General features: G+C 39.0%; 1 protein-coding gene across 1 annotated transcript in view; it reads left to right on the forward strand.

Annotated features, from left to right (window-relative positions):
* Positions 1-13,607: 13,607 nt before the first annotated feature.
* Positions 13,608-22,138, forward strand: part of LOC136253703 (hemicentin-1-like) — a 75,560-nt gene continuing 67,029 nt past the window's right edge. Inside the window, exon 1 of the mRNA XM_066046361.1 lies at positions 13,608-13,702. Within this exon, the coding sequence (XP_065902433.1) occupies positions 13,608-13,702 (95 nt within the window). The remainder of the gene's footprint in view (positions 13,703-22,138) is intronic.

Raw genomic sequence — 22,138 nt, forward strand, 5'->3', positions numbered from 1 at the left:
ATAAGCTATGTTGGTACTCACTGCTGAACAAATTTCAAGTCATTAGCTTTTTCCAATCTGAAGTTATGGATTGTCAAAGTTGGTAAATTGGATGTGCATGGAAGACCCCTTTTCGCAAATCCGGTCACATATGTATATGTGGTGCCACCAATGAATTATATACCAGACAGGACACTCTTCATAAGTCATTAGTAAGTGTCCTGGTTTTGACAAAGTGTTCTGTTTACCACTTTGTGGATGAATGCACACATGCATCCTTATAGGTTCATCCCACATGTCCTTTATTAAACTTATTCCAACATTTCTCTACAGTTCCTGCCTTCCTGGAAGTATGACAGGAGTATTGTACACTAATTGTAACTACCACTGGTGTGTGTCAAGTGTATAAAACTGAGTCTTTACATACCTTATCAATGATGCAGTTAATTTTTTTATCACTATACACAACATCCTCTACATGTTTTTAATTCTGGTAGCTATAGTTACAATTCATTGGTTACATCAATCTTCAATTTGACTCTATATCAGTTGATATTATAAATCTACAACTGGTGAGCCAACTAGATTCCCAGATTATGAGATTTGGAGCTTGAGAACGTGATCACCAGGTGGTCACATAATTAACTATGGTGCAGTTTATTACACTAATCACATGTAGTAATATTGCTGAGGCAAAAAGTGAACCAGAGAAACTGTAGCTGGTTGCCTTGTGTAGCAAATTCTTTATACTTAGCCATGTGCACAGTATAGCTAGATAGCTACGTACACTGCTGAATGGCTATGGTATACTGCAACTTAGATAGATAACTATTTTATTAACTGTTTTATTGCCACAAGGGAAAGAGGAGTACAAAGGCAAGCCTGTAGCTAAAAACACAACTGCAACACTTAAAAATACACCGTGGCAAAAAAATTTTTTTTAAACATTGGGGTGTAACTAATCACTGGACTGGACTACTGGACTAGAACACTGGATTAGACTACTGGACTGACATATTTTTGGTTTTTACACATTCTGAGGTTGGTTTTATTGAGTCTTGCTAGCTAAGGGCTTTCAGAAAACTTGTGCTCTACAGCATTTATACACTTATTAATATTGTGTTTTGGAGATTGTAATATATAGCAATAGCTAACCAAAAATCATTTTACTATATTTGTGCTACCTATGATACACTGTATCCTTGAACTACTAAAGTTTTCACCAGTGTTCGAATCTGCGTGATGCCAAGTGTGAGTGTGTAGCAGTTAGCGTGATTGCACACTCAGCCTTTTGCCATCATGCTAACCCGTATGCTCTCACACATGGCGTCACGCAGATTCGAACGCTGGTGAAAACCTCAGTAAATAGCTCAGACCCCTGGGACGCAACCTATCCTTCATATCACAATCTAGTGTAGCTAAATTCATTCCAACATGCAATATACAAACTCATTGCACAACTGTAGGGTTTTTCTGCTATCACGATTAGTTCTTACGTGTACTGGTTGGCATACTATAATATATAACCAAATTTATTAGCATTGTACAAGCTTGCTACTATCTCCAAGACGTTACTGTTGGTTAACCATAGCTACCACATTCCCTGCAGCATACTGATAAGGAGTATAGAACATAGATGTGAAATCACTAGAAGTCAATTTTTGTTTACTCCACTCCTCACACTCTTTTAGTAGCAGAACTGCAAGTTTTCTGAAGGCCCTTGGCTAGCAAGACTCAATTAAACCAACCTCAGAATGTGTAAAAACCAAAAATATGTCAGTCCAGTAGTCCAGTCCAGTGTTCCAGTCCAGTGATTAGTTACACACAAAACATTGACATATTTACTAACCAATTACTAGACAGTGACGGATCTAGGATTTTTAAAAGGGGGTTTCTGAAAGTTGGTAGCTGAATAAGACATGTGATGACATTTCTCCAGAAAATTTTGAGATTTTAGAAGCTCTGAGATTGGATTTTAGGCTAGCAATTACAATAAATCCAATGCTTTAAACTGTAAACACTATAGCTAACTATAGGGCAAAGATGGCGACTATAAGCTTTGATTGCTCTATTAGAGTAGTTACTTGACTGCTCTATTAGAGTATCTCGATCTTTTAATACAGTTGGAGTTGAAAAGTGAAGTGTTGCTGAGGGTTTAATTGGTATAAATGGTGTTAGTTAAGTGCAACAGTATGCATGCTACTGAAATACAGTGGTATATAGTTATTTGCTATGACAAATTGTCAGTACAACAATGTTTATGCATTTAGACTGCCACTGAGCTAATTTTAAGGGTTTCTGTCGAAACCCCCAGAAACCCATCTAGATCCGCTATTGCTAGACATATACCTTAGCATAGTTGTACTGTAATCACGTGTGTGTAATTTACCTTGGGGCGTTATTGGTCCCTCCTTGGCGTATCGACATGCTGTCTGCCCAGTAGCTAACAATAAATTAATTAATTAATACTGAAACAATAGCATCACAGTGTCCGAGCGGGCGCCGCGATACTAATTAAAGTCAACGTGTGTCGGTTAACTGTTTGATCGCCTCCTTCTATTTGATATATCAGCGCACAGATAACAGTGGGTGTCTTTAATACCTGTATATGATCAGTGTAAGTACTTTACTTGTGATTGTATGCTGCTCAGCATGCATGGGTGGTGTATGTCTTCGTGCTATTATGCCTCGTGCACATGAAATCGGCGGAATCTCAAATGAGCTAGCGGATTTTAAGACAGACACCGTTCCGTCTGTCGGACCGTGATTAGAATTAAAAAGCGAATGCTGATCAGTGTATACATATAGCGTCTATAGCTACACAGAAGAAGAAACCACCATGATTGTGAAAATATGTACAACAAACAAATGTGTGAGCACGTGAATCCTTGGGCAACATGCGACCACAATCAGGACCACGAATGGAACCAATGTGGGCATGGCAAGGAAGAACAAAATATATTATAAGCTACAATATATACATAAATACTTAACCTAATTGCCACTCTTTACATTTCCTTGCTAGAAAAATTCTTCTAGAAGCCTAAAAAAAAAGTAGTGAATACTGTGGCAAATAGTGAACGTCACTATACATTTTAGTGACCGTCACTAAGAATTTCCAGTGACGTTTGTTATTTGTCACAGTATTCACTAATTATTTTTTACTGTGTATACTGCCGGTTTCAACTTGGCTGGTTTGGTATTATACTGTCGTTTGCATCAGTGTTCGAATCCCGTACCAGCATTCGTGACTGTGTATCGTCGAGCGTTTGATTATGCTAACCACGGGTTAGTGTGATGGCATAACCAAGCTAGGATAAGGCTGTGCAAAGTTAATTATATGTTTCTGGTCCTACCAATTTTCCAAAATTGACCAGGTGACCAGGCTTTTTTTTATGGTGCAACTTTTGACATAGCAGTACATGGAGTTATAGGGAAAAATAATAGTTAGTGCATCTTTATAAGAAAAGAGTGTTTACAAGACATGAAAACCTTCCAACAGATATAAAATATATTATTATAAAATATATTATTATAAACTATTGCATGGTGATTGTACAATTCATTCAGCAAAAAAAATGACCAGGAAAGAAACCAGAAATGTATAGTTAACTTTTCGTGGCCTAACTATGGTTTTTTTTTGAAGAATTATTTTTTTACCCCACACTGAATAGAATAATTTTACTATGATTAGCGTGATAAAATAACTCCTACGCTCGATGCTACGCAGTCACGCACTCCGGTACGGGATTTGAACACTGATGCAAACCACCGGACAGTAACTCATAGCTATGCAGTAGCCTCGTATGAGGAGGACCCGGCCTCGTACTGAGGTTTTCACCAGTGTTCGAATCTGCGTGACGCCGTTGCATGAGAGTGTACCGGTTAGCGTGATGGAAAAAGGCTGAGTGTGCAATCACGCTAACTGCTACACACGGCATCACGCAGATTCGAACACTGATGACGAAAACCTCCGTACTTACAGGTGTAGCAAATCACCATGTAGAGAGTTCAGCTACATTTCAAGTCACCCAGCAGAGAGATCCACTGCAAACAGGTTATCCTGTAGGAAATAATTGGCATGTAATATATATATATATATTTAATTTGTACAATTACTGATAAAATCAAAAGTAGTTAAAGTAAAAAATCAAAAATCTGCTTTAAATCTTGATATGATTGTAATTAAATCTTTTTCTTCTTCCTATGATAAAGAAAGAAAGATAGGCTAAAATAGCCCCAAAGCTGGCCAAAGGCCGGTTTTGGGGTATACAATTACAAGAAGAAGTGATATCTAATCCAAAACAGCCAAGCTGTAAAAAAAGAGTGCGGCCCCCAAAAAGGCTATGGTGAAAAAAGATGTGAAATCCAAGGTGGTGGGCAAGAAATGGCTGTGATGGTAGGTTAATAGTAAAAATTTTAATAATCATAATTCATCTTTGTGCCAAGACCAAGCGACACCAAATTCACCTGAATTGTCGTTATTGAAATTTTTACCATTAACCTATCATCACAGCCATTTCTTGGCCACCACCTTGGATTTCACATCTTTTTTCACCATAGCCTTTTTGGAGGCCGCACTCTTTTTTACAGCTTGGCTGTTTTGGATTAGATTAGAGTATCTCGATCTCGCATATGGTACACGTAGTTGGCTTTGGAATCATAACTCAGTGGTTTGTAATCCGATTCTTCTGTTCTACTGCAAGGACTTTCTATGATAATTATTCCAGCTACATACCGATTTTTAGCTCACTGCTCTAAGCGGTTTACCTGGTAGGCGTGAAAACTAATAGTGTTTTGTTCATAAAAATCAATCACGTAATTGTGACACAGGTTGGGTTTTGTGTCATATCTCGATGGCCTTTAACTAGATTCCTTTCAAACAACAAAAAGGCACTCATACGATAGTTACTCCATCTACATAGCAATTTTCAGCTCATTCCTTCAAGCGGTTTACCCTGTGGGCATGACAGACCTTCAACCTTATTTTATGCAAATAATTGGTCATAACTCCGTGAATGTTCATCGGATTCCTAACAAACTTGGTACTGATATTTGCCTTAATGATCCCTTTAAGTGTGCCAAATTTCAGCCAATTGGAGCACACATTCGTGTTTTATGGCAGATTTTGCGAAGTGTGCGAAAAGAAGTAGAAGAAAAAAACTAAGAAAAAAACCCCAAACTTTGGCCGCTCATATCTTGGAAATGGCTGGAGTGAATTTCTTCAAATTTGGAATATGAACTCCCCTACCTAGCCGGCACTTTTGTAGCAACGTTGGTTTCAATCGGATAAGGAATCACAGAGCTACAAAGGTGTGAAAACCGCGTTTACTTTCTTCCTGTTAATATACTCACGGTGTGGCGTGCCGGCTTCTTGGGCCACATGACACACTACCGTGTGTCTTGATGGCGGAATTTTGGGTGGCATCTGTCACTTTAGGGGGAATCTGTACTATAGCTACCTTACTGTTTGATAAAATATAAATATAGTTTGGTATTTAGTGATTATATTTTCTCAATCTCCATTGTTCTTTAAAAATGCAATACTACACATTCATGTGTGACACATACACTGTAGGAGAGTATTGCAGAATTATTACATGGATACATGAACACCAGCAAATACTGTATATGTAGATGTAATTTTTGCGGATCAACAAATTTCAGGTTATTTTCAATGATCACTTAATTTTCACTGGGGTTACCTATAGAAAGTATAGAGCTAACCCTAATAATTGTTAAGTTTTGAAGATGAAATTTCGTGGACAGTCAAGCAACCACAAAATCTGGGAAAATTATGTCCGTTGAAAACGTGTACTTAAACAGTATTTGTTATTTGAATATATATTACTCTCCAATATTTAGGATGCAAGTGCTTACAACATTGTTGTTGCTACTAACTCTTCTTGTTGGAGTTAGTATTCAACAATGTACCATTGATGATTTTCAAGCAATGGCTATTGGTGTAATAAATTCTACTGAAACCACTGATGGTAGTGGAACTATCACCATCAACAGTACATATTACAACTGTTTGTCCAGATCTGACACCAGTGATCATTACAGTTCCATGTCAGTGTCAATATTGTACATCAGATCAGATGATCCTAATAACATACATGAAGTTCGTTACAACCTACAGTGTAATAATAGTGTTTGGGAAATTGTTGGGAACCAGTCAACTGCTCTGAGAAATAACAACACAAGATATTGTGAAGACTGTATTAATCAAACTGTGAATGAATACCATTGTACAGGTTAGTCATTTATTAATTTAATGCAGATGGTGATATGCAAACATGCATGTGAAGAGTGATTCAGTGAATGGGTTTGTACAGTACCGCTTAAATATAACTTCACACATGCATGGTGCAACAATGCATGCTACTAAACATGACACACATGTACTTCAGAATTCCACACATGTAAATAAAAAGTGCACAGCTAATGCACAAGTGTATGCGAGATTGCTACTCACATGTACATGCGTCTACACAGGTGTAGCTAGGCTGACGAGCTGTATACATAGTTACAGCAGTGATGGGTTGTCCAACAACTGTTTGCATTATTATAGCTAAACCATTATTATACATTAAAGGACATATGTTTTTCACTGTGGGGTAATCCACTGGCATGATCATCTAACTAGAGCCATGTAACTAATGATCCAGATCTTGAATTCAAGGATACAATCTATGGACTTTTATAAATACACTACATTCAAAAGTTATACAGCTTCCACTTTACTAAAAAGCCTTGTCAGCAAGCAGTTGATGAAGTAGTAGTGTGATACACTAGTTGATTTTAACACATACAGTTTATCAGCAATCTGAAATCCTAATCCTGGTCTATGGCTCCTAAAAGTGAGTTGCAGTGCAGTTGCTACTTGAAGTCAGAAAATTATGAGGCTAATTGAATGGATCCATGACACTGCTTTCCAGCATTACAGCTGTACTTAACATAGTATCAACTGCACATTCCACACCATGATACAATCTATTCAGTGATGGCTAGGGCTGACATCCACAGGTTACACTAACCGTGATCTACAGTGAAAGAACACAACACACATGAAGTATGAGCAACTGGCATGAGTGGCTATTACTGTACCTGTGGTACAACAGTGTTTCATGCTGGTGTCTATGCATATTTTTAATATAGCTACGTACAACAACTAGCTACATTGCAAGCCATGCATGTGTTCTTCAGTTAGGTGTGTACTGTAGTTACTGCAAGTTTGTTCAGAGTCATGGCTTGTAAAGTAAACTATAAGTGTGCTACAGACTACACAAATCATATTTTTGGCAGTGCTGCTGGGTGCTGCCTTGGTAGTGTTGTTTTTAAATATGTAGTTGCACGAGACCAAACAGCATGTACATGTTGAGTATTACGCATGTGGAAGTACACACAACACGTGTGCACTGTGAAGTTATATTTGAGTGGTACTGTACTTGATTACCATTAGCTAATTAGATCTGTTTTAGTGTAGTGATGCAGGTGATATTAGTTACAGTTTAATATTAATCTAGTGCAGTTAAAAATTATCAATTTTAAAATGAGTAGGGATTCTGGCAATAAAAGGTAGTGAATCAAAAATATGGTTTAGCAAGCTGCACTCTAAACAAACACTGAGGTTGCCACATTACAAGCCAAGCATCTACCTACTTGTACTGAACTACATTCTTTGGTTTTTGGGATGCATACCACTTCATATTCGGCCAAAGAGATGATGCAATAGTCACTGTAACTGAAGCAGAAATTAAGTGAGGTGATCCGCCAAAATAGCAGTGGTTTGTGGTTAAGGATGTGGGTGTTAGGTATGGAGGTCCCTGGTTCAAACTGTGGTAAATCTTTTCAACATTTTTGTACACATTTTAATCTCAATCACGTGATTTTACAATTGTTTTGTTTTTGTTATGTAACATTGTAGCTGTAATGTTATTGCTATTCAAACTATCAAAAGGCATTGCTACGATGATCAGTGTATGTACACACCAGTTTTCAAGTTATTCCCATAATCAGTTTACTCTGTAGCCGTGACAGAAGTTTGATCTTTTTATGCAAATGAATGCTCACTACTCCTTGGATATTCATCAGATTCACAGCAAACTTGGTACATGAATTCACCTTTATATGCTCTTCATTTCTTGAGGTATACATTTGTGTTTTATAGCAATTATTGCAAATGTGCAAAAATAAATCGAAGCTTCTGTAGTCTTTCTATGGCTAAGAAGAAAAGACAAAGAAATTTAATTGAAACTTTGAATACCCATATCTTGCAAATGGCTGCTGCAAATTTGCTGTGTGACCCACCCTCCTTGGCGGACAGCCTAAAATAATGAAAAAATAGTGTGTTGGAGAAGGGGCCATGGAGCTATGCATGTGTGGAAATGCTGTTTTCTTTCTTCCTGTCAATATACTCATGGTGTGGAACGCTGGATTTCTTTCTTCCTTCCTGTCAATATACTCATGGTGTGGAGCGCTGGATTTCTTGGCTGCATGACACACTACTATGTGTCTTGATCACGGTGTGGCATGCCAGCTTTCCTGGGCACACTTTACTGCTGTGTACTGTAATCAGCGTAATTAGTATTTGTTCATTTTCACTCTACAGCTCCAAGTGAAGTTCCACTGAATGTCATAGTGTCAGCTCAGTCATCACAAAGTATTTTGTTGCCATGGGAACCACCTTCATTAAAAGAACAAAATGGAATAATTATTCAATATCATGTGATTGTCATGGAAACCCAGATATTATATTTAGACAATGGAACAGTAATCTCACAAATGGGAATGAATTTCAACAGAACATATAATGATTCAGAAGGACGTACACAATTGATTGACATGTTACATCCCAGTTACAACTACACTTTTAGAATAGCAGCAGCCACTGTAGTAGGAATAGGTCCATTTAGTGATCCTATTACTGTGATGACACTGGAGGATGGTGAGATTTATAATCATTTCTTATTAAATAAAGTTTTAAGTTATTAAACATAGTTAATGTTGTGAAGAGTAGGCCATGCAAGTATCCAAAATATTAGCATGCAACAGTGGGCTCTAATAAGAACAATGCATGCGCAGCATCGTGAGCAGAACACGTTGGCAGTAATTCATACCTGTTGTAAGAAATCTCGCCAGTTGCAATGGCTTTGAGTCTTCAAGATGGGTACTCGTTGTTCTCGCCTGCTGAGGAAGGAGAGGGTTGTCGTCCTTGGGAAGCTCGACTTCTGGATTGAGCAGGCGAGGAGCTGGCTTTGTCACGCCGGGGGAAGGACCGCCTCAAGGAACGGGTGTTCCGGGCAAGACAGCAACGCGACAGGATGTGACATTACAATACTAGTGGCTACCATCAGGGTCATCTCTAGAACTGGGTCACTTGCCTCGGCCCACGCACGGTATCACTGTCACCTGGGACAGCTCCATCGCCGCTGGACTCGTCGCTAACATCAGTGACTACAGCTCCACCTCGTGCCATAGCCAGTTCATCGGATGCCACCTACTCCACACAAAATGTAGGGAGATCGTGTGGCGGGCATCAATCAGAATCTTCGGGAGGGAACTTGAACGCCCCGACTATCGCGAAATGGCCTCAGACGAGATGCTGCATCGGGTAAGCAACAGTATAACACCAATTGGTGTACTAGTATAAGCTTACACATTGTTCCCACACACCCTGTATATATATATGCATGTAATGAATAGGGATGTACCGATTCATATCGTATCAGTGGCCAATATGGAGATTTCTGCCAATATCGGTTGGTCTCAATATAACCACCAAAACCGATATGATATATCGAAATAGTCTTTGCCATGGTAAAGCCACATTTTACCCTCTGTTATACAGCAAACAAGGCTGAGGAAATAGTAGTTTTTTCTATATCCTTGAAAAGAAGCGCATATACTATGAGAAGCCATAGAAATACGTGCTTGACAAACATTCATTGTTACAATACTTACCAACCATACAACAAATGATCATAGTGGAGAGCTATATATAAAAAAAAAAAAAAAAGCAACCATGGAATGAATAAACTAGAAACACAGCTTGAAATAACCAGCCATCATTACAAGCCATTAAAATACGGAGTAGCTAATGGGGACTCATCTTGGTGGGAGCATGTATTAAAATAAAGAATAAAATATTTTGTGGGTGCCTCACTGTCTGGGCTGTTAATTGAGGCCACACCACCACAAGCAATCAAGCATTGTCAGTGATTGTTAGCACTTGGAACTGCTTACTAAGTATATCTTATGCAAGTTAAAGTTTCCCAGTTTCTTCTAATCTAAATGTATAGCTACACTTTATTATATTGTGTTGGTGTCGGTGTTCTGACTCAGTATATCACTTTATATTGGATCAGTTCAGAAATTTCTCTATCGGTACACCTCTAGTAATGTGTGAAATAATAAGAGTTGCTTTGTACTGGTGAGCTTAGTAGTGAGCTCATACATAGATACAGTGTAGCCACCAATCACTGATGCTACTTTCAAAAAAAAGAAAAAAGAAAAGACTAATAAGTACCTGAATTCAGTGACATTAATTGTGCTTTTGAAGTCAAAAAATTCTATTTTGTGCAATTAAATTTAAAATAAATAAATAAATAATGCAACCACAGATGTGTATTAAATGCATTAATAGACTTCTGTATTCTACAGCATACTATATTGGTTTCTTCATTGCTGCTTATTGGCCTGTAGTCAGCATCAGCAGGGCTTGGATAGTCAACTAGAGAATGCAGAATACAATGAAGTATCAGCAAACTAGCTACATACATGCATATATAGCTAGTCACCAGCCTTAGAAGATGACTGCATTAATGGTGGTATGAAGGTAACTTGGTGCCAAAAAAAAAAAAAATTAAATTAAATTAAATTAAATTTAAAAAAAAAAAAATACGGTAATCATAAATTGTATGCAGAAAAGCAGCCAGGTGCATATTAGAACTTTGCATAGTAGTTTCACTGTGTTGTGTCAGCTTCTTGCACACCATACCCTTGAGTCTTATAATAGTCACAAAGAAAAGTCCATTTTATTGTTATTAAAGGAAACTTCAACCTATACAATCGCAATAGGAATCATTTCAAAACATGGTGCTTGTTCCAATGTGTACATGATACAGTGTCTTTGTTATATATCTGTAGTTCTATGGTTAGGATGTGCTCCACAATTTTGCTAGGCAATTGGCATGGGACACACCATTGTGTTGTTAGTTGCATGTTAGTTTGCTTGTGTGTTATGTCTTCCTAATATTTATATTGTCACATTTGCTTGATATGCATGTCATCACCATTGCTTGTTTGTATACCAACGTATGTCACTTCCACTGCTTGTTTCGTATGTTACCGTGGCTCGGTTTGCACATCATCTTCTGCATGTTGCAAGCATAGCTTATCGTGCATATTACTAGATGTTGTCACCATCAAGTTTATGCACATTGCATGGTCTAAATTAAATAAATAACCTTGATGCTTGGTGGGGTAGATCACAATATATATATATATATATATAATATATTGTGACCTACCTATGGCCTCTATTGTAAAGAGTTTAGGACAGAGACGCTTCTCTGCTCTAAACTCTTTCATTACCCAAGCATCAATAATCCAAAAGTACTTCCTACTTTGGCCCCGCTGGAATTACATAACCTTGCGTAGGCCATATACCATGGCAGATGAGGCCCCTAGCACTTACCAAACCCCCTCCTCAATCAATGGATTGCTGGAGGTGAAGAATGAAGATCTGAGGAACAGACCACATAAGTAGGTGAGTGGTAGCGTAACTAAACATTAAATAAAGTTTTAAGTTATTAAACACAGTTAATGTTGTGAAGCGTAGGCCATGCAAGTATCCAAAATATTAGCATGCAACAGTGGGCTCTAATAAGAACAACGCATGCGCAGCATCGTGAGCAGAACACGTTGGCAGTAATTCATACCTGTTGTAAGAAATCTCCCCACCCTGTCCCTACCCACTGAACAGTTCACAAACTTCACTATAAGCAGGTGCTCTATGTTAATTGGCACTGTATGCCAGCAGATAACAATTCTAGTTAGTATTCCACTGTCAATAGTGGTACTTATGTACATTTGTGGTGTAAGCAGTGGAGCAAGTAGACACATAATGTTGTTGTACTCTGTACTTCACTGTGCCTGCATTCAATTACTCAGAAACATTTACATGAAAAATTATTTGCTATTATATGCATTTTGTTGTGAGTTCTTCAGCTGCAGGTCTGACTGGATTCCTTCACCATGCCAGCTGCTACCACAAGTAGAGATTGCTATTGAGGGATGCTCGCAGTTTAAATTTTTGTCAGGAGAGATGCTCTTTTATCCTGCCTGCAGTCACAGACAGGCCCTCTAGTTCAGAGTGTCATCAGGAAACCAGGTTGCTAACAGCTGCTTGCCTCTCCCACCCAGATCAGTATCAGGAGATGTCTCCCCATCCAAATTGCTAACTAGAGACGCTCTCTCAACCAGATCACTAGCTGAAGATGCTCTCCCATCCAAATCAGTATTAGGAGACGCTCTCCCATTCAAATCACTAACTAGAGACGCTCTCCCAACCAGATTGCTAGCCGGAGACGCTCTCCCATCCAGATCACTATCAGGAGACACTCTCCCATCTACCAGAAGACACTTGCTGTCATGAACACTATCAAACATGACCCAGCTATAGAGTACCAACTAGCTAACCACCATAGAGGGACCACAGTGCTACTATCAAGTGTTGATGCTATTTCAGACAGTGCCATTCTCAACAGTGGATTGTGACAACTCTGAGAACAACGGTCACGCTCTGACTATTGTATCACCTGCGCACAGGTGTTGATGCTGTCACAATCTGGCTAAAGCCACGTGACACCAATTAGTGTTGCTAACAGCTGCTTGTCTCTCCCATCCAGATCAGTATCAGGAGATACCTTCCCATCCAAATTGCTAACTAGAGATGCTCTCTCAACCAGATCACTAGCCGAAGATGCTCTACCATCCAGATCAGTATTAGGAGACGCTCTCCCATTCATATCGCTAACTAGAGATGCTCTCCCAATTGGATTGCTAGCCGGGGACGCTCTCCCATCCAGATCACTATCAGGAGACACTCTCCCATCTGCCAGAAGACACTTTCTGTCATGAACACTATCAAACATGACTCAGCTATAGAGTACCAACCAGCTAACCACCATAGAGGAACCACAGTGCTATTATCAAGTGTTGATGCTATTTAAGACAGTGCCACTCTCAACAATGGATATTGACAACTCTGAGAACAACGGTCACGCCCTGACCATTGTATCACCTGCGCACAGGTGTTGATGTTGTCACAATCTGGCTAAAGCCATGTGACACAAATTAGTGGTGACCCGCAGGTCAACACATCACCTTCCGCTGCTATAAGCAGTTCGTCCATTCTCCTTAGAGGAGTCTGAGACAGCAAGGGGCCTCACTTAGGATATCTGCCTTATCCACTAGGTTCTCCCGTTTGCCTCTATTGTAAAGAGTTTAGGACAGAGACGCTTCTCTGCTCTAAACCCTTTTATTACCCAAGCATCAATAATCCAAAAGTACTTCCTACTTTGGCCCGCTGGAATTGCATAACCTTGCGTAGGCCATATACCATGGCAGATGAGGCCCCTAGCACTTACCAAACCCCCTCCTCAATCAATGGATTGCTGGAGGTGAAGAATGAAGATCTGAGGAACAGACCACATAAGTAGGTGAGTGGTAGCGTAACTAAACATTAACGTTGAGGAGTAATTTCAGTAAACCAGGTGCATGCCCACAGCTGGCTGTGGGCGCGCCTGGTTTAAAAATTAAATATGCTCTACATTGTAACATATTTTTCTGATAGTGGACATGTATTTACAAACAAATTCAACATGCAGCTACTTTACTTTTCATTTACACTATAGCAGTAAATTCAAATTTCTTGTGTCTGTAACAGGACATATGATAGAGTGTTTTGCAGCCAAGTATAGCCAGTGCTGCCAGGCAACAGAAAAGTATGTATTTTATAGGAACCAAGAAACATCATATTTGCATGTCCGTAGCTCGATAATTGCCTGAACAGAAATTACCCATTTTGCTGTGAAAACTTCCTTGAGGGTAGGGCACCTCCTATTTCAAATTTGAATCAAATCCGCCTAGCAATCACTGAGATGTGTGACCAGATTTGCAAAAAGGGGTTTTCCACACACATTTACCAACTTTGATGATACTTAACTTCAGATAGTAATGGAATGAAATTTAGTTAGCAGTGAGCAGTAACATACTGTAGTGTAATGGATGGAGAAAGTTTCAGGTTTGCAACTTGAGATCTAAGTTATGGTCTTTCAAGTTAATGGAATTGGGTGTGTAGGGAAGACCTTTTTCACAAACCATTCACATAATTATGTGCCTTCAAAGTTTGTCTAAATTTCTTCATATTAATCTTCTTATGCACGTTTTCTTCCTTTTCTTTTCGCACAAATTGTAGTAACTCATGCGTGCTTTAATTGCTTCACATCAGGGCAGTAGAGCATATTCTCACATATTTATACACAATAGTCTGACTCAACCAGCTACAATAGTTGTATAGCCAGTGCCAATAAGACACAAATCAAATATCACGTTGATGTAAACAGACAAGTCCTGGAGATATCACGGAAATATTTCGCCATGTGGCTCACAATAGAATCGATTGTGGGTTGCGAGCAAAATACGCGATGAACGTCTTCCATGCCAAATTATGGTGAACTACGCATGAGTTACTTTGTTAAACTAGTTTGTGTGCATTCAGGCTGCTAATAGTTCGTGCAACGCATGTTAATTACAAGTCCTAGTATATGGTGAAGCTACACGACTAGAAAGTTCCATAAATCATTTAAAGCATAGCCTTACTCGTGCTATATGAAAAGTAAAGTACTTGGCCGCACGCCTCGTACTTTATTTTTCATATAGCACTCGCGGCTATGCTTTAACATATACTTAAGAGTCAAAGTATTCCCTAGCATATAGCTGACCTCACATATAGTACCAGTTTTATATTCCATGACCTCCTAATAAACTTGTGCTCATGCTTACCATGCAATATACGATCAGATATGCCATCCTGTTTAACAATGTGCAGATAGTAACTATGATTAGCATAAAAATGATTAGTTATGTACTTTATTACATATGTGACTGTCTCTGGAAAAACCGGTCTTATCGCCGATTTAAAAGTATCGAGAAACGTTGGTTTTAAATATTGAAAGTGTTGTAGCTGGCCAATGGTGGTAGCTACGCATACCAAATTTTCACACGTTTTACAACAATTTCTTACCTTCCTGATCATCCACTGAAGAAGTAGCCAACAGCTAAGTTTCCCACCATTTTAGATAGTTTTAAAATCGAGGTTGTCTGTATCAGGCGAGCTCCAGAAGGGTGGGAGATGGGGGCCCTGGAAGGCGGGCAAGATGGTGTTCAAAAAATTGAAAAGAAACGTGTTGGGATGAATTAGGCCAAGTTATGGGCTATTCAGACCCCAGAACTGGCTAAAATGAAAGGAAATTTACAGCACAGGTCATTGTCCAGCACCACGGAACTGTACAACCACACACAGCCATCTCCTGGTTGGCCAGGGTCCCATCAAGACCCCAGACGATTCGTACGGCTTGCCACTGTGCTTTAAAAAAGCAGCCAGCAAAAGTAGACCACTTTACTCTGGTCAACTGTGGCAGTGAAACTTGATAGTGCATTCAATTAAGCTTTGTGTTTGTGAGAAAAAAATCAAACTTCCTGTCTTGGGTGATAAGAACGGTTTTGGTAGATCCAGTCACATATATGCACACTATACAGTTCCTTAAGTAAAGTCAGGTCTAGTTTGACAGACACTCAACTAGGTATAAAATAATTCTATTTACATTGCCATCTCAATCCAGTACAGGTGTATACTACATACTAGTTAAAGCACCGCCGCGCGTACAATAAGGAAATAAAAGTATGAGGGCATGGGCATGAGACTAATATAGCACTCGGCTTCGCCTTGTGCTATATTAGGCTCGAGACCATGCCCGAGTGCTTTTATTTCCATATTGTTCAAGCGTAGCGGTGCTTTAACTGGTTTAGAGTGCTTTCTTGTCGTCTTGCTTGGAGCATTCATTTCGCGAATTTGAACCGTGTCGGTTTTCAGTCATCAGACTATATTATTGGTAAGTGTCTATGTAATACAGTTGTGGTAGTAATACAAGCAAATAGTATCTTTTTGGCTACTTTTTGCAATTAGAAATGTTACGCACGTGATCCTGTTTTCGTATTAATTTTCCAATCAATGCGTAGCTGTTCTTTATTTTCCATAACTGTACTTTATTGTGACGCAAATGGAAAATATAGCACACTAGAATGCATTACGGAAAATAGAGCACTCTTTTTGCTTTGATCTCGCCAATGCAAAGTACTTTAATACACTATAATTGCACTTGTAAGCATTCTGCAATGCAAGAAGTAGTAATAGCAAGCTTCAAACTGCAACAGCAGGAACGAGTAGCAAGCAGCAGCAGCGGTAGCGGCAAACAACTTCCAACAGCAGCAAGCAGCTAGCTGCAAGAATTCAACTGCAAACAGCAGCAAGCCACAAGCAGTAGTAGCACCCAACTGCAAGGAGTGGCAGTAGGTCATGTACAAACTGCAAGAAATAGTGACAACAGCATAGAACTGTAGTATATACTACAGTACAAGTAGAGACAGCCATCTCAAGTAGTAGTAGCAACGGTTGCACTAGGTATATACAAGAAGCAGCAGCCAGCTACAGTTGATGCAAGCAGTAGCAGAAAGTCATCCATGAACAAGCAATTGTAGTAGCAGGTTGCGAGAATCAGCAGCAATAGCAGCATCACCTACTCAGCAAATTTCAGCATATCAATTTGTAAAATTCTCAAAATTTCCCTAGAGGAGCATGCCCTAGAACCTCAACTAGCTGAGCTGCCTTTGGCAGCTAAAGACTGAGCCTTTTACTGCTCTTACTTTACTTTGACACCTCTGTATAATACTGCTTGAAACTTATGTCCATTACCGCGGAAGCTGCAGCTACAAAAGCAGCCACCTATACAAGCAATGGTAGCCAGCAGCTACCAGCAGCAGTAACCAAATGTAAGAACAGTAATATTTAAGTGCAGCAGTCAGTTACAGGCTACATTCAGCAGACAATTAACAGCAGCACCCATGTGCAAGATGTAGCAGCAGGTTGCTAAAAGTGGCAACAGCAGTAGCATATTTCCAGTATATTATAGCAATAGCTGCAATCTATAATCAGTTGCAGCAGCCTGCTGTAAGTAGTTGCAGTAGAAGGAAAATGTTGTAAATAACAGCAGCCAGCTATAAGCAGTGACAGCCAACTAGCAACAGGAGCAGAAGCCAGCCTCGATTACAACAGTAGGAGCAGCAAAAGAATTAGAAGAAGAAGAGTAAGAAAAGTAGTAACAGATAGTAAAAAGAGGCAGCAACGATCCTCAACAATTAACACAGCAGTATACAGCAATTATCAAAGCACTGTAAAGAGGTGGTACAAGAATAAACCATGCAATGTTCCAGCCCAAGAGCCTGATGCAGTAAGAAGCAAAGCAGTGTATTATTATATTGTACATATGAATTTAAGTTTCAACTTAAAATTATTGATTCCATGTTTAACCCATGGGAAGTATTTATTTAAACACATCCCACATTTACCACAAGGGATTTTTTAAATTTTAAGTCAAAATCTGTATGATCCATGGTCATTATTCCAATTCCACCAAATAATAGTTTTCTGATGTTCACTAATCTCTTGGGTAGAGGTGTGCAAAGCACACTTCCCAGCATGCGAAACATGCTGGAACTAGGGGGAGTCTGGGTGCATGCCCCCCCCAGGAAATTTTTGAAAATAGATGCTAAAATACTGCAATTTTGAGACATTTCCACATAAAATTCATAATATTTTCTGCCTGTAGATATTTTATATACTACCTTTAGATTAGCTATAGGTATGGCTCTCTGAAGCATTTTGTTAATGGAGAAGTTTGGGTAGGTTCAGACAACCAAGTACATGATGCACCCTCTCACAATTGTACAACACTGAATAGGTGCATGTTAGAATAATAATGTTGAAAGTGGAAAATTTTGAAATTTAACAATACAAGATTGAATCTGAGAGCATTTTCAATGGAAATTGCGTAGCTGAATTAAGTATTGCCATACATATTAACTACACAAGTAGATGAAGGAAGCCCTTTAAACAGACCAATGCTTTTCATTGTATGTATAGGTGCAGGCAGATTTGGAAAAATTCCATAACTGAACCAACTATATGCTTCTAGTGAATGTTCTATTAGAGTAGTTAGCTGACTGCTCTATTAGAGTATCTCGATCTTGTACACCTCCAATGCTGATCCGGGTCCTTGTTGCATAAACTTTAGCATAAATCCACTGATAATACCTTGGAAAGATGTTTATAAGGTGAATTTATGAGTATTTGTATTATTAGTGATCATATAATTATGCTAAGACAAGATTTCATTATAATACTCAGCATATTGATCAAGTAAAGCCTAATAATGAAGGGGGGGGGGGCTTCAGCCCCCAAAGCCCCCCTGGATCCGCCCCTGTGTTTCGTGTCAGTACTCTCAAGCAGACAGAAGCTATCAGCATTAGTGTGCCTTGCGTTGGACGAGCGGTTTACTATCGCTTTTTCTCACGTTCATTCGCCTTCGACGGTCCACCGTGGACGTAGGAAAGGCCTGGAAGACAAAACTTACCCAGCAATGGATTTGCTTGTTCATGGAGAATTCGATGGTGCAAGTTTCATCTTGGTAGAAGACTGCATCCGTATGTTATCATTGTTTTATTAAATGCCTGTAGTTAATTGTCACTGCATGTACAAATTGATTTTTTTGCTGTTAGTAATTCGTAGCGCTGTAACTTCGAAATTTCTTGGCTTCTAGAGTTGAAACTTGGGTTGACCATTCCTTAAACTATCTAGATTAAGAAAACACGAATTAGAAAAATGCACTAACTGGGGTTCTGTGGCATTACTTGGCAACCAATCCATCTAGGTTTACGGTAGCTATACTGCTAGCTACAGTACTGACTGTAGTCCGTGACAGAATCGAGGTCAAGTCAGTAGCTAAGTTACCAAGTATTCGGTAGCTACAACACAGGAATTGCAATAGGAGATCGACTTCACAGCTGGCAGAACTGAGCCAGTTCCGCCTCCCAAGACCATAGGTGAGACCTGTTATCTGGTCTTGCGAGACGCTTTCGAGTAAAGTTAGCTATCGTGGAGCTTTACTGTAACCTTGCTGCATCCACACGGGTCACTCGAGCGCGTGTCATGCGTGTACATGCAACGTTACCCGTGAGCTGTACTGTATGGAATAGAGAAAGTTTCAGTGTGTCAACATGATACTAACACATTGTGAATCTGTATCAAAACAGCCAAGCTGTGTGAAAAGGGAATTTACCTCGTAATAGTACAGGGTGAAATATTGTGAAACCATGCAAATAAATACCTGAAACGATGTCAATAAATTTTAATAATATGGCATTTCTTATGATTTCACAACCTTTTTACCTGGTCCACATCCTTTTTTAACAGCTTGGCTGTTTTGACATCAAGATTATCAAACAGTGTTTCTTATGATTGCATAGCCTTTTTACCTGGCCACACCTTTTGTTAAAAGCTTGGCTGTTTTGACACCAAGACTATCAATACTAATTCATCACTCACATAGTATAAGATAAATCAGTGCTCAAGGAACTTGGTTGATTGAGTGCATTGTAAAATTTATTATCATCAACATTATTGCAGTCATTTCATGGCTGCCACCTTTTATTTCACAATTTTTTCACCCAAGCTTTCTAAGCCCACACCCTTTTATACAGCTTGGCTGTTTTGTATGGATTTCACTTTCTTGTATCTTAAATACCCAAAAGCCAACCACAAACTGGCTTTGAGATTTGTTTCATTATTCTTCTTATCTGCAGATACAGTGATAATAATTTAAGACAAACTAGTGCTATACCAATGCAGAAAATTACCTACAGACCCTATACCAAAGCCAAAGGATCTAAGTTGATACTGATAATTACTCCAACTGTAAATTTGTGCTTACTTCCAAATTAGGTATGCACGTGCACTATTTGTGTATTAGGATTTTTACTTTACATGATGTTCTATTAGAGCATCTCTATTGGAGAATCCATGCTTTCTTGGCCACATGATGCACTACTGTGTGTCTTGATGAGAAGAAAGAAAATAACAATGAAATAAACAAAACTCTAGTAGTTCATATTGAGAATCTCTGCATTGTTTTTGCTGAATTCTAGTATGTTGCCTGCTGTATCTTCCAGTGAGCTCCACTGTGAATTCACTTTATTAGAAGAAAGGAGTACAGGGCTATGTATGTGTGCATGTGTGAAAGTCACACTTTTGTTTCCTGTTAATAAACACACTGTTGTGATGTGCACCACACAACACACTAACTATCCTGTGTCTTGATGTCTGATAAAATTAAGGTTAATTTCTTGGTAGATCAATCCTCACTTAATGGAATAATTAATGGAGGATAAAATGCTGCAATGATTAGTGATGTACCAATGCCACATATTCACTACCGATCCCATACCAAATACATTTTAGATGGAAATGACCAATACCAATACCAATCCAATACCGATACTTTTTTACATTAATACGTTACTCACAAAATACAGCTAGTAAATCCAATAATACATGATAAACTAGCTTACTACACGAGGATAACAGTCATTTAATGATTCAATGAATCTTATTTCATGGCTTACTGCTGTTTCCATTATACTATAAGGCCACTCCAAATACATTCTCTGTTTCCTGTCCTGGACACAGGCATGTTTGCATGCAGGCGGGCAGTCCATTTCTATTATCATATAGTACGGTAGTACTGTATATTAGGGATCATGGAGATTTGGGTTTTACTAGCCAAAACAATTCACCCAAAAAAACCAGCTTCACAACTCCGTCCTGGCACCTTGGCGGTATTGGTTAGATAAAACCCAGCCCAAAAGTGCCTTCAGTACGATCCTAAAGGCTTCCAATAAATTGTTATGAAATTAAAAATATATATATTCAATGGAATTTTCTATTTACTAACTGCCTCCTTGCCTGCCTGCCTGTCTGCCTGATGCCTTCAGGCAAGCATAACTCAATAACGGCTAAGGCTATTGGTTTGATTTTTTTCACTGTTCGCCATCGCTTCATCCCCAGAAATGCCTTGTGGCATACCGCAGTACATACAATGTACACATCATGGAATTACCTTTGTCCTCCTTTGTGTCCCATTTCTTTTTTTGCTGAAGCCAAAAAGTGTTGAATCATGGTAGCGCGATACATGGCTTCCCTACAGTACGTTTGTAAACAGGAATCGTCCATATTTTCCGTGGTAACTGGATTGATTGCAGATAGGATTCTAATGCTGTTCTTCGTTTGTGACGCTTTGTAACGGGCTGAACATAGCTGAAAGCAAGCCGCTGCACTTTCGAGGCATTAATTGATAATTTAGGGCATGCGAATCATCATATTTTCATGGTGACTGGATTGTTGCAGAGGCACTTCTTGAAATCTTTAACTGTTTTTCATCTGTAGTGCTGTATAACGGGCTGAACGTAGCTAAAAGCAAAGCGTAGTGACCACTGCACTTTTGAAGCAGTATTTGATAGCTGGGGCGTGCATTCGGACTAAAACATTAATTCTGGCGCCATCTTTTCTTGTGATGCGGTAGATGAGTGGGTTCCGATAGTAGTGTTTCAAAAAAAAGTAAACAAACAAGTTTAAGAAAAATAGGAATTTTAAGTTTGATTAGGGATTATAGAACAAAAAGTAGGGAAACAAGGGAGATCGCCTACACCTGCAGATATACTAGTGAACATTTAATCCCTAATTCAGTCTTGGTCTTGGGGTATAGGCTGAATTAGGGATTAAATGTTCACTAGTATATCTGCAGGTGTAGGCAATCTCCCTTGTTCCCCTACTTTTTTTTCTATGATCCCTAATCGAACTTAAAATTCCTAATTTTTCTTTAATTCCTTTATAAGATTAGCATTATTTGCCTGGCACAACCATAAAAAGCTGCATAAAACCATGTGTAAGCTTGTACCTTCCTTTTTTTTTAAGTTGCAA

This window comes from Dysidea avara, chromosome 4, assembly GCF_963678975.1.
Source record: "Dysidea avara chromosome 4, odDysAvar1.4, whole genome shotgun sequence".
Classification (NCBI taxonomy): Eukaryota; Metazoa; Porifera; class Demospongiae; order Dictyoceratida; family Dysideidae; genus Dysidea; species Dysidea avara.